The sequence below is a fragment of the Sceloporus undulatus genome, chromosome 6 (assembly GCF_019175285.1).
Source record: "Sceloporus undulatus isolate JIND9_A2432 ecotype Alabama chromosome 6, SceUnd_v1.1, whole genome shotgun sequence".
In the NCBI taxonomy this organism is placed as follows: domain Eukaryota; kingdom Metazoa; phylum Chordata; class Lepidosauria; order Squamata; family Phrynosomatidae; genus Sceloporus; species Sceloporus undulatus.
The window spans coordinates 23,527,558-23,542,369 of NC_056527.1; the positions used below are offsets into that span (position 1 = coordinate 23,527,558).

Sequence of the window (14,812 nt, forward strand, 5' to 3'; positions counted from 1 at the left end):
CTTTTTGTGCAGGAAATACTTTACCTGTACAAATCACCCACCCACATTTTTCTACATAAAAAAGCATATTTTATTATGGAATTTTTTTTTAATCCCAAAGTCATTTTAAAAAGTTGCCCAGAAACTCTTGCATTCTCATGTGTTGGGAGAAAACTGTGGAAACTCAGAAAAGATATTGGTGGGGCTTACATATTCAGGCCATACTAAATGGTATATTTGATGCATCTTTGTTATTTAATGTGCATTTTAACAATGCAGAAATTAACTTTGGGGTAGTGATGCTGATGCTGATCAGGATGAGTAGGTGAGTAGGAGGCTTTAACATTTTTCTCCTCTGTTCTAGAGAAATATTACTCCATCTAAGCTTCTGTTTGCATTATGGAAAAAGTTCTCATTGGATTAAATTTCAGCGTCCTGCCCATGTTGAAACTGTAACAACCCCTCCCTCCAGCAATTATTTGTATTTCTGTTTACCGAATTTGCACATTAATATATTTGCAATACCATATGTAGATAGATTTTTCCAGTACCAGGATATCATAGAGCAGACCAAAGAATTTTAGAAGAAAATGCTTTACAGATGACAGCAAAACAGCAAAATCATTGGGGGTGGGGGGTGGATCATCCTAAGAGAAATGGGTGTGCCATGGCATCTGACTGTCCTGATGTCCATAACCTATACTCTGGACAAGAGGCCACTGTAAAGACTTAATATGATGAAACAGAATGGTTTACAGTTGGGCAAGCTGGTCAGGTAAGACTGTATTTTATCACCCTGTTTAATTTATAGATAGAACATGCAGAAAGTGGGATCTGACCAGGAGGAAGGAGGTGTGAAAACTGGGGGAGGAAGCATCAATAAATTAAATTAAGCTGATGACCATATTACTAGCAGAAAATAGCAAAAATTTGGAATGACTACTGATGGCAGTTAAGAAAGAAAGTGCAATAGTAAACTTACAGGTGAATATTGGGGGGGGGGGGGAGTGGCCACCAACATTTTAGATTAATTCAAAGTGGATGAGGAAAACATAAATATTGTTATTTTATACTCTGGCCCAGTCATTGATCAAAATGGAGACTGTAGTAAAGACCTCAGAAAAAGTCTAAGACAGCTATGAAGGAATTAGCTAAGATCCTCAACTATAAAGATATACCATTAAATACCAAAGTTAGAATCATACCATGCCATGATTTATATGTATGATTGGAACGCTGGATAGTAAAGAAATTTGACAAGATAATCAAGTCATCTGAAATGTGTGCTGGAGGAGTTCTACAGATACCATGAATTGCCCTCTCACCCCAGCAATGGCTCTGAGAGCAAATAAGTTTGAACTCTCACTTGAAGCCAAAATGACTAAACTGGCTGTTATACTTTGAACTTATCATGAGCCAATATGTCTCAATAGAAAAAATGTTTGATGAAGGCAAAATGAAAAGAGAAACACTGTGTTACAGTACATGGATTAAAACAAGCAAGCCATAGTCTTCAATTTCCAAGATCTTAGAAAGGCAGTCGATAATTGCTGGGTCTCTTGAAGGTCTCTCATCCATAGGGTAACCATAAGCTGAAGCTGACATGACAACATATACAGGGCTCCCCCGGGTTACGAAATTAATTCGTTCCGCGGCGCCATTCGTAACCCGAAAAGCATTCGCAAGCCGAAGCCCCATAGGCGCTAATAGCGAAAGCCGCGATTTGGTGCGAAAAAGCGCCGAAAAGCACCAAAAATTTTTTCGTAACCCGAAATAACCTTCGTAACCCGGAACAGTTTTTTTTAATGGATTTTTTTCGTAACCCGGAAATTTCGTAACGCGGCGCATTCGTATTCCGGGGTACCAGTGTATCAACAACAACAACAACAACAACAGGACCTCCAGGATTGTGAGAAATGATACTTTTAAAAACTAATTTTTATTAAAATTTGCAAACATTGCAAATTTTTGGTGCAATCTAGGTACTGTAGGTGTAATGTAGATATAGCTAGTGTTAGATTTGGTATACCATGCAGAGCAAATTGAGCATTTATTTTAGTAATTTTATTCTGATACAAAACCAACCCCACTTATGTACAAATATGGTACAAACAACTAGTTAACACAGTAAAATATAGACATTTATGGAGAGACCCATGTGAACAGATGAAGTTATAATTATATGCAATTCAAAGGATGTTTTATATAACAAAAGTTTAGGACACTGTTTTTTTTAATGATTGACAGCTATCCTCCAAACTATAAAAATTAATTGGTAGTTAATTATAAATGTTTGCTATGGTGCTAATTTGTTAAATTGTCTTATGTTGGTAAATCCCAATTCTTTTAAATTAAACAGTTTATTTTATTGGGTTTGTTTGTTTTCTGCTTTCCACACTGAGCATTGTTAACTTCAAACATTAACAGAATTTACAATACAATTGTATGCATGTTCACTCAAAATAAAAATGCAACTGTTCAGTAGGGCTTAAGTGCGCACAAGAATTCAGCATAAACCACACAGGTTAACAATTTCAGTCTTGCTAATGTGAATGTAATTCAAGACTGTTTATGCTTTCTTGGCTTATACCCAGAGTCTGTTAATTGCATTTAAGTTCCACTGAAATCAATGAGACAAATTAATTATGACATTACTCTGGATTCAACTCAATATTTTTTGTATATCATACAAAACAGAATATAATATTTGGTGAGACGATAGCTGTCCTTCTGAGCATACTACCTGTGTATATAAAGTAAGGCAATGGAAGAGGAACCTAAGGATTGAAATGCCCCCAATAAGACTTTTGAAAGGACAGGTAGGCCCCAGAATCTCAAAAAGAAAAAAGGAAGGAAGCAAGGAAACAAAGAAACAAAATCACGCCTAATGGCAACATGCAGAAATGTTCACTAGCAGTTTTTCTTCCAAACCTAGATCAAAGATCTCTAGTGAGGATGGGATGAGGACTGGCCATCCAGAGGTTTTTTGGACTCAAATTTCTATGGTCCCAGGGTTCCTATTTTCCACTTCCTCAAAGTTGTGCATTTACAATGCATATTATGCAAATTATTCCAATTGTGGAAATTCAGCACATTAATTGTTGCATTTTTTTCCTTTCCCTAGATTCCAACCATTTTTACAGTTACAAACTACTGGAGAGAACCATATAATTTTGGAAGTGCTGGACTTTGAATAGGGAAAGCTGAGTTCAAAGTTCTGCTTGAGTATGTAATTTACCATGTGACCTTGGAGCTACCACTACCTCTCACCCAACCTACCTTACAGGGCACCTTGTTTCTTGCATTGTGTTGCTTGTACATTGGAGGTTGTTCCAAGTTTAGGTGATTTCCCCTTCCCCCAGGATCCCATTCCATATGGTTCAATAGGGCTCTCTAACCCACCCGGCAGGGATCCACTGGAAAAAAGATTTTGGGGAAGAGAGATGAGAAGCTCTCTTTCCTTGAACTTCCTTAATCTATTTTGGAATCTCAGCCAAGATAAATTATGTTTCCACCCCTCCAAATATATCCACCATTCCACCCTGCCTTTGTCAGTGTTTTGCAAGGGCATTAAAGCATTTTCTTTGAGATTATGAGCTGCCTGCTGCTATGGAAAGGGGGGAAATGCATGCCAGAGTTCTGTTCTCCAGCAAGATTTATGAAAGACCAATCAATTAAAAACATACAGAGTGGAAAAGGGGGAGAGCAGGTGATGATGGTGATTTGTCAATTCCTTTGGGAACCCATTTCATGGGTCATATGTCACATATGGACCGGGTCTTAGAGAATAGAAAAGAACAAATCTTCCTAATATGGCTCTTTAGATCATAATGCTTGAGCTTACCATGATTGGCCTATTTGTTATTTTATTCAAGGAAGAGACAGCCACTAAATGAGGAGTCACAAGCAGGCATATTAGTCCAGGCACCAGAATATAAGCAGAAAACAGTATCTATCACCACACTCAACCCTGTTGCCTTCCATATGTGTCTGTCTGCAATTTACTTCACCCTCCATCCAAGTGGGAGTTGTAGTCTAAAGTAACTAGTATAACCGACTTTGCGACAGGTTGATTTTCACTGCAAAAATTAAAATTAAAAAACGCCACAAAACTAGGTATGGCTGGAAGTTCACATCTGTGACCCATCCACACTACATAGTTATAGCGCTATTATTTCACTTTAATTGCCATGGCTACATCCTATGGAGTCTGAGGTTTGTAGTCTGTTGAGCCACTGGAGGTCTCTGGCTGAGAAGTCTAAAATCCCTTCCCTAAACTGCCAATCATAGGAATCCATAGGAGAGAGTCAAGTTAGTTGAAAGTGGAACCATAGCATTATAATAATGTAGCATGAATGTGCCCTTCAAGGTGGCATGGAGAGATATTTTTTAAAAAAACTTTTAAAAGGTGACAAAGTTTGCTGCATCTTATTTAAAAGACAGACTGCAACTCCTTTTTTAACCAAAAAACCAAGGATGCTCATGGCTTCCTGGTGAAGCCTTTGAGCTGCACATATGGCTATGAGGAATCATCTATGGCCTACAGCCTGCATGATTCTCACTTCTGCCATAAGAACAACAAAGAAATATTGATCACCATTTTTCACATGAAGAAAGTTTGGGACACAGACACAAAAATACCTTCAACATTTTATAGATTTTCCTTTCTTCTGGAGTTTACTGAATATTATGGAATTATTTCAGAAGTCCTTTTCTCCTTTCACTGTTGGGAGGGGAGGGTTTCAATATTTCTATCAACCTTCAGTCATGATAATGAGCAATATCTGTTTTCTTTCTGAACACATTGCTGAAATCCCCATGCTCCATTTGAGTTGCTGGAAATGTATCTGATTTAATCGCTAGCACTGGCATATGGTCCAAAGATAATTAGAAAATAATTTAACTGAATTGTACAAGTACTAGAAAGCAATTAATGTTTATAAACTGCATATACTTGCTGTGGACCAGCATTTGCACTTAAAAATGTGTTTATGGTGCACAAGTCTTGTGTATATGCCTGGGGTGTGCAACTGTGGTGGGCTAATGGTGACTAACTGGCCCCAGGATCCCTGGGTGCCACATAAATTGCAAAAAATGCTAGGCTCTCCCCAGTAACATAAAACACAAAATACTAAATAGCCAGAAGTCCACTTCTGGCTTTGAAAAATAGTTCTCTTTCATGCTCTTTCAATGTGGCTTTCAGTGTTGCCTGCAACATATTAACAAGTGAATTACCACTCCTTGGGGCTTTTAGGAGAGGCAATTCACCCGTTCCTCAGTCAAAGAAAAGGTAGTCCAGGAAATGCGGAGAGGTGAGAGTTGCAAAAATTACCTTGGGGAGCTTTATGTGAGTCCAAGACTTCACTTTGTCTATTCTGAAACATGGACAGCCTATTAATTTACATGCAGGTACTTTTTGCATTAAGTTCAGAAACTATTTGAAGGCACACAAGAACAACAGCAACAACATCTTCCTTTGAGCACAAAATGGAACCCTCTCTTGAAATCTATGAAACAATTCCTCCAAGCCAAATATAACAGAAATACATTAGAGCTCCTGTATCTATATAAGATCTGTTAATGTGTTTCTTGGGAGCAGCAAGTTACAAATAAGTTATGTACATAGTTACTTTTTGGGTAAAGAAAGTGCAACATGGTTTCAATTCAAAAGTAACATGACATGCACAAGTGAAGCCACTTTCTTAGCACAGCATGGAACAGTTTTCGTTACTTTAAAAAAGCATTTTTAAGGGCATTTTAGGCTGCATCTGCTTTGCAGAAATAATGAAGTTTGACACTGCTGTAAATACCACAACTCAATGCTATGGAGTCCTGGGATTTGGAGTTTGGTGGGGCACCAGAAGTCTCTGTCAGAGAAGGCTAAAGATCTCATAAAACTACAAATCCTAGAATTTCATAGCACTGAGCCATGGCAGTTAAAGCAGTGTCAAACTGCATTACTTCTGCAGTGCAGATTAGTTTTGAGGCATTTTAACATGATTTTTCTTGAGCAAGGTTGAGTCTCACTTACTCTCGCTCAAAAAAGATAGAACGTAAAAAACATAACAAAAACAAGGTAACAAGTAATGTTACAAGTTATTTTTCAAACAGCACAACAAGTAACAGCAATAAAGGTTACTGCAAAAAGTAATGGGAATGAAATACTTTGTAAAAATAACTTTCCCATCTCAAATCTCTACTGGTTTTTTTTTCAATACTGTAAAAGCATAAATAACATAAAATTAATTTTCTCATTACTGATTTGGGGTATACTTATGTTCACAATTTGCAAAATGTATCTTCTGCAATGACTAAGATGGGTGGTACAAATTCATGCAAAAATACCTCTAAAGATATGTAGGAGTGGTACCTTTTCCCTTCTCTTTTATCCCCCATTCCTGGTTTCCCTTGGCTTGAAGAAGCCAGTTAAAACTGGCTTAAAATTTATACTTTTTTGGGTATTTCTTTTATAAAGAAAACTGATTATGGATCAGATATCAAAGCATTCTTGATTAAAATGGCCTGGGATTGTTAACAGAATAAATAAACTGCTACATTCAGTTTATTGAGCAGCCCTGTGATTTATGACCCAGTCATTTTGCTTTATGCTACTCTGCACCCTGGGAGATGAGATCCTTGCAGAAGAGAAGTTACATTATGAAAATAACCCTTTGCCTTCCTCTGCAGCTTGCATTCATTGCCTTATATAGCAACAGCCTCTCTCTCCTATTGGGAAACATTTCCCAAAAAAGCTGCCTCCTACTTGTGCAATTAACCGAAATTCACTAATCTTTTCCAAACTCATGAAAATGATGGCAAGAGCAGTTACTCTGAGAGGTGCAGTGTGTTTGTGTGTGGCTAGGAAAGAGGATGCCATGGGAAATGGGGAAGTATCACATGAGTTGATAACTGCAGGGCAAGAATGCTCTGCAGTCAACAGGACTGGCTCAAAACATTTTGCTCTCTGCAGCACAGCAGTAACTGATGCCCCTTCGGAAGGGCTGCATCTGCACAGGAGAAATAGTCCACTTTGATAGCACTTTAACTGCCATGGCTCAGTGATATGGAATTCTGGGCATTGTTGTTTGTTGTGGTATCAAAACTTTGTGACAGAGAAGGCTAAATGTCTTACAGACCGACCATTCCCAGGATTCTATAGCACTGGGCTATGACAGTTAAAGTGGTGTCAAATTGGATTATTTCTGCAGTGTGGGTGCAACTTAGGTCAGGTTCAGGGATGAATGGAAAAATATCTCACTTTGGCTTTCCTCCATGATTTTTTTTTAAAAAAGTCTAGGTACTTTCTAATCTTAATGTGCAATTTGGGATTTTTTTGTAAATTCTTACAAAAAGTAAAGAACTGAAATCAAATGAAATTTTCACCCATCTACCTTTGCCAAATTCAATAGTTATAGATCTTTCCTATCATACTGGGGGGATAGTTGGGATATGGGGTTGTTTCTTTTAATTGTAATTTTATTTCCACTATGTTTTATTGTTACTACATTATTATTATGTTGTAATCAGCCTTGATTCCCTAGGGAAAAGACGGAATATAAATAAATTATCATCATAATCATTTAAAAGAACTGTGTTTTACCTGCAATAATGTATGCTTTTCTGCTAGTGTATGTGCTTTTTGCACAAACTTTCCATATTTATTAAATTATGTTTGAGTTTTTCCCCAATTGTATCATATTTTGCTGTATGTATTTTAAAACGTATGCATTGTTTCATGGATACTAAAGGTACCACAAGCTTCACAAATGAAGACAGGTCCATCTAGACCAGGGACCACACTTGACTGCCAGAATTAATTCCCAATGCACTCTACACAAAAATCTGAGATTTAAATGAATCTTTTTGCCTCCAAATAGGCTTCAACACTGCTCCAGGGAGTGTGAAGGAAGATTTCACCACATGTTTGGTACTCCCTGGGCTAATGTAGCTCTGGGGTAGGAGATTCTCAAAAGGATGTGACTTTCAGGTCAATTTCCAAGTCATTTCCTTTTTGAGGGTAAGTTCTTTCTTGGACACCAAAGTCTAGAAAGTATTTAAAAAAATGGCAAAATTGGTCAACCCCCCCCCCCCCCCCCCACCACCACTGAGGTTTGTAGGGCTCAGGGACACTAAATGTTGTGATGGCAGCACTTTTCCCACTTTGTCTCTAGCACAATATTGCATACTCTGATAGATAAGGACTATCCAAGATCTGAGGTAGAGGCCTTCTTCAACTCTGCAACTTGAGATCTTATCTGTTTAGATTTATGGGGTTAAACTGGAAACTTTTAGCATGCAATCCAGTTGCGAACACTGGATTATATTGCATCAATTATTGTATCAAATGGATCAACAACATCAGTTGTGTTTACATAATGTCTTGGCCTTAGGAGATGTGATGGAAAAGAATTTTGGTGGTTTTGAGTGATTCACAGAAATTACCCATTTTTAAAATGCTCCTGAGACTCACTCCAAGACATGAAGGACACTCATGATAATGTGTGAATCTTACCAAGTGATCTTTCCTTTGTCTGGTTTGTTGTCCTCACCACGGGAAGACTCGCTCGTGTACGGCTTCCTCTTGAGAAAGGAGAAGGGTACTCCCCTTCAGACATGATTTCCAGGGAGTCGGCAGATGCCTCTGACAAATATTCAGTCTGATCTCCCAGATTGGGCTGTGGGCTTTGAGACAGCTTGGGGCTCCTTGTCTGTGAAATAAAAATAAATAAATCATTAATAGAGAGCAAATATTTTTTTAGTAACATTAAGATCCCTGCCTGAGGGGAGGCAGGGAAAAGAAGAAAAAGATGAAACAACAACAGGACTGCTGAATGTAGAAATATGCCAGGCCTTATGAGCTCAAGGTGACTCCTCTGTATGTTATTTACAAAAGACTCTCCCAGGGTATTCCATTAAGGTTTTTATTACTGTACGTCCAGCCGCACAAAATACATATCTAACAAATACCTGAGGCTAGGACATTATGGGTTAGATGGATGGCAATTCTACTCCCTGCGGTTCAGGCAACTGTTAGCACTGTCTGTTACAATAACAGTATGTAAGCATTCAAATACACATTCAACAAAGTACACATGCAATGAATTGAAGCTTTGTCCACCCAAGTTCCCACAAACCCAGTTTCAGTATTGCTGTGCTAGTTGTGTGAAAAGACATTTCACCATTCACAAGAATGGAGTAATTCTTATTTTACTTGTTCCACTATTCACCTGGATTCTGAGTATTTCGTTTGAAAACAGGCTCTTTAAAAACAGCATATCATACACAGTTTTCTCTCGATCTATCCTCACAACATTCCTATGAGGTACACTAGACAAAGAAACAGTTACCCAATCTGTGCTGCAGAATCAGTATGTAGAGAGATCTTGCAGCACCTTTTGAGACGAACTGAAATAAAGAAATTGGCAGCATGAGCTTTCATAGACTTCAGTCTACTTCCTCAGGTGCAGGTAGTGGAGTGGAAACCAGGGACAGACATATATATATATGCCATTGGTATGTGAGAATGTCAATTCAAAATCAAAATCCTTTGTGTATGAAATGAAGTAGCAAGTCCAGTTTTAACAATAGTTGTTAGTGAACAAAGATATTGTGAACTGGCCAATGTGAATGAAATGAAGAGGCAAGACCATTATATACTGCAGAATGAATGCAGTTTGACACTGCTTTAACTGCCATGGCTCAGTGTTATGCAATTGTGGGATTTGTAGTTTTGTGAGATATCTAGCTTTCTCTGTGAGAGAGCTCTGGTACCACAAGAAACTACAAATCTCTAAATTCCACAGCAGTGAGCCATGGCAGTTAAAGCAGTGTCAAACTGCATTCATTCTGCAATGCAGATGCAGCCAGTGATTGTGAAAGTCTCTCAGTGAGCCTTAAGTCCAGGCAGAGATTTTGGACTTGGGTCTCACTTATGGTTTCAGAAAAATCTGAGCCTCAGAACTCCTAGTTCCCTTTTCATTAACCTCCATTTTCCCAAATGATGTTTTCTACAAGCATAATGTTAAGAGGGAGCACTAAGAAAGGAAAATAATGGAATTGCTCCATTTTTGTGAATGGAGAAATAGTGGGAAGCTTGTCCTTGATTCCAGTTTCTTCCCTGCTCTTGGACCCTGCATCTCATGCCTGATGAAATTTGGTAGTGGAGGTAAACAAATAAGTTTACATTCAGAATAAAATACGTTTTTTACTTTCAGAAAATTCAGACTAAAACACATTTTTACTTTCAGAAAATTCAGAATAAAACCCATTTTTACTTTAAAACTAAATGTATGGGAAACATGCACCTTGTTTTAAAGGAACATTGTACTTCTGAGAGGTTTCTGAGAGCACGAGCCTCCTTTAAAATGAGCCATGAACTCCTCTTACAACTTATTTTACAGTGAAAAAGAAACTGAGGTTACACTGCACCCATCACTATGCCACTGAATTTTGGCACCATGCTGTTTAGTTGGAGAGCAGTAGGGAGCTGCAAAAATAGGCACATGGGGAGCATGCAGCCTATATGCCAGATGCTGCCCATCTCTGATTTAAGGAGTAGGAGGAAAGTATCATAGGAAACAGAGAAAGTAGATGAAGCATGGTGTACAGGAGTTTGTCTTTTAAGCCTCCGACTGGCTTGAAAGATCAACATAAGGAAATGATTGCATTCTTCCTTGCTGCTGCCAAGGTTAAAACTGTTTACCAGTGAAAAACTGTAAATGGTCTGTCTCAGAGCAAACAGCTAAATAGAAATTGGACAATGGCCCTATTAGACAAACTGACACATAAAGTATGTGAAAGGAGAGAAACATATGTATGATTCTGAAGACATTTGATCTCTTTTATAAATAAAGAACATTCCTTATGTCATCCTCCAAAACATCATTTAAAATTCTGAAAAGACATTTTAACTGCTTCTATGGACAAAAAGAGGAAGGAAACCACCTCTGAGTACTCCTTGCTTAAGTAAATTCTATGACATTCATGGAACTGCCATAATTTGCAGGTGCATACATGGTCAGAAAGACACAAGGAGGAAGTAAATATAGTATGTGCAAACCATGAGACCTGTTGTTTGTACCATATAATACGAATATTAAAGATTCCTGATTTTTTTTCTTATTTATGGAGTGGAGCACTATTTTGACTATGGATTAAGTTTTGTTTTTGCCAAACAAACCTTCCTTGTTTTTATATCTAGAAATAACACAATTATTTCTGTTTGGGTCATGGCTGAATCAATCCAAGCAGGAAGGGAGAGGCTCTTCTGTGAGGGACTGTCAGATGAATGGGTGCGGAACATGAAGTCCTGTTGGAAGCTGTAAAAAGGGCTCTTAAAATGCTGGGAGTTGTCAGGAGCTCTGAAGTCATGCAGGAATTTTAGGGCTTGGTAGCAAGGGCAAAGATTTCTGCTGAGGTTCACGGCAAAATTCAAAGGCCTGTTCTTGGCCAAATGTATAGGCAGATTCAAAACAAGCTAGAAAAATTTAATTGCATTTTTCTTTTCTTTTCTTTTCCTTTCTTTCTTTTTTCTTTTTTGGTAACTCAGGATAATCACATATGTAAATACTGCTAAAAAACAATTTGGATGGAAGAATAAAGGAAAAGGAGACCGCCTTTCTTATAAATCCACCAGAGTCAAAAAAGGGGAAGGTGGATTTGGGGGCAAGAAATTTTAAAGCTGCAAAGAGTACAGGAATGTAGACTGTGGTTCTAAACTGTCTAGGAGACTTGGACAACCAGAGCATTGGGAAGTCTGGAAAACAGGTTCTATGAGAATCAGAGTTGTCTGTCTGTCTATTTGTGTCTGTGCCTGTCTGTCTGTCCATCCATCGAGAGGCATAACTAGTTTATGTGGGCCACACTAGATGACATCCTAAAGCAGTGGTTCCCCAAACTATACCCTTTAAGAGATTTTGAACTTCAGCCCCCAGAAGCCTCAGCCATGTTGGCCAATAGTTCGCGATTCTGGGAGCTGAAGTCCAAAATCCCTTAAAAAGCACCATTTGGGGACTACTGCCCTAAGGGGTGGTGACAGCGCTGCTGCCCAAATGCCTGCCTTTGGGCAGATACAGAGTATGGTGTTCACCTGCATCCCTTTAAAACATCAAAGAGATGTTGTGAGCAGGATGAGGTTCAGTGGGAAGAGAAAGGAGAGGCCCCAGGTTTTAATTTTTTTCAAAATTTAATTTTTTAAAAATTTTTCTTTAAAACATCACATCTTATAAATGTTCACTTTAACCACATGGAAACTATGTACATGTAAATACATTTAGGTTGTGCATATGATATACTTTTAGTTTTGCTAGTTGTTTATGTCACAACTATGACCATTACATTCAGTGACACAGGGGAATTATTATTTAAGAGTAATCTTAGTCCAAAAAACATTCCTAAGGATTCTGCATGGGGTGGTAAAGGGGATGGTCAATGGGGTTGGGTGGCACCATGAATTACCACACCACCAACCCTAATGATGCCACTATCTATCTATCTATCTATCTATCTATCTATCTATCTATCTATCTATCTAATTGAATTTATTTGCTTTATAATTTGCATTTGTTTGGGGAAAAATGCATGTATGCAATAATGATGTATGTCAGTACAATTATAGTATACTAAAGGCACAAAAAAGAAATCAAAGTCTAAAACAGTAGTAAAGATGCAATATACAACAAATGAAAGAATATGGGAAAAGAGCTCCATATTTTTAGGCTGGAGAGGATGAAGGATTGACACGAGAACGGTCGTCAGATATCTGAAGGGATGTCTTATAAAAGATGTAGTAGATTTATTCTTTTTTGCTTCAGAGGATAGGCCAATGAGCAGAAATTTCAAGGAAACCAATTTCAAGGGGTCATTAGGAGAAACATCCTGATAGAGAGGTGTTACAGATTGCCTTGAGAGGGGGCAAGCTCTCCTTTGCTAGAAGTATTTTTAAAGGGCAGTGTTACTATCTAGAACTAGTTGAATCTCACTGGTGATACATTTGAGTGTTCTCACATGGAGAATGTAGGTGATCACTAGGGATGTTCTGTCATTTTGTGGGTTTGGTGTGTCTTGCAGATGGTTCGTGGTGTTAATATTACCTTGATGATGTATTTCTTCAGTTCCATAAGTGGGTATTACAGTTTGATCATCGGCCAGGAAAGTGTGGACTGGGATAGAATCAGCCACCTCCCAGGCTTGTTTTCTTCTCTACAATGAGCCCAGATTTTTCTATATTACCCATATTATGTCCAAAAAAAGGATGTATTATCTTGGTTAAAAGCCTTCAGGAGTGGTGATTCACCCTTTAAACAGATCAGCAGCTGTCCCCCACCCCACCCCACTTAATTTTTTAAAGAAAAATAATACAATGCTTTCAAAATCAAATGTATTTCTATTTTCCCTTTTTGACATTTTTGGCAGTCCACGTGACTTGTGTATGATCCCTCAGACAGAAGTCTAGCCCAGGGACCTTTTGAAGTTGTCCACCCTGCCTCAGATGCTATGCCAGCTAAGTGTTAATTTGTGTCATCAGATTTAATAGCTGTTTATTGATAATTAAAATAAATTTAAAAACTCATTTATCTCCATGCATGCATGGATGGGAGGTGGGATCCATATCCTGACAAGTTCAAGCTTTATTAATTGCATTCGTATTTCAAGTTTGAAGCTTTCAACTAAAAAAAATGGGGGAAAGCCCAACTCCATCTTAACCATTCCACTAACCTTTGTTTTCCTGAAGACTTCACCCCCTGATCTTGGGTTTGTATAGAATTCCAGATGTAGAGACATAGTGAGTTGCCATGCAGACACACCCCAGGGATTCCACTATGTTGTATCATTTCCAATTCCCATTTACATGCACATTGGCCAAATCATTGGATGAATTACAGTCCTTATGTCTCCTTTAAAACCCCTGATTCATCCTTCTTAATGCTGTTCTATATTTAGAAGGTTGGAAAACATTGCTCAGATCAGGACAGGATTTAAAAACAAAGAGGACCATATTGCTGACATCTGGCCTTTTCTTTTTTGAGTGGGAAGAGGTGAACTTGCTGCAGAAATGGCACGGATCATGTTATACTCCCTCACTGACCTTGGCTGAATGAGCAACGTTAGCGTTTTTATTAGGATTTCATTAGGTGGCTGCTGCAGAGCTTCAGTCTCTCTCCTTCGTTCTCTTGCCAACTTGTCCAGTTGCTCTCAAAATATAATAAATACCTAACACGAAACCCAAAGCCTCTGGAGCTCTGTGCTTACGAAAGGTTTGTATTAATATATTAGGTATTATCTAGAGTCCTGCAGTGACACGATTATGAAGCAGTATTTTTTTCTCCTTTCTCCAGGAATTATAGCTAACATTTTTCATCTTAGAGAACCAAGAGGCATGCTTTGAAGTGCCTCTGTGACGTGAATCATGTCTAGGTTACAAGGCTGTAAACACCCCATTGCTGGTGAGCATGTATATTAATGCCAGAGAAGTGACAAGTGACTCCCAAAAGTAAAAAGAAATTAAAGGGGGAAATAATTCTTTCATTAAATTACCTGAAATGAGGCCTACTGTTGGGGAGGGCATGACTACCACATGATCTAGCAACTGAGTAGCATCCCCTCATATGAACAGCATTTTAGTGAGGACAGAGCTGATAGAGTAAATGGACCAAGGACCAAGTGAGAATAGGACCAAGGACCAAGTGAGGGAAGGGAAAATGCAGGTGAGCAAATGGATGCAGTAGCATCAGCAAGTGGGATTGAGAAGAGGGGGCAGTGTCAGGAAATGCAATAAATCCAAGGACAGTAGTACCCTCAGCAGCCCGGAGGAGGAAGGGAAGTACTTCAAGCT

General features: G+C 38.4%; 1 protein-coding gene across 1 annotated transcript in view; it reads right to left on the minus strand.

Annotated features, from left to right (window-relative positions):
• Positions 1 to 14,812, minus strand: part of KIAA1217 (KIAA1217 ortholog) — a 504,546-nt gene that overhangs the window by 121,703 nt on the left and 368,031 nt on the right. Inside the window, 1 exon segment of the mRNA XM_042471784.1 lies at positions 8,492 to 8,687. Within this exon segment, the coding sequence (XP_042327718.1) occupies positions 8,492 to 8,687 (196 nt within the window).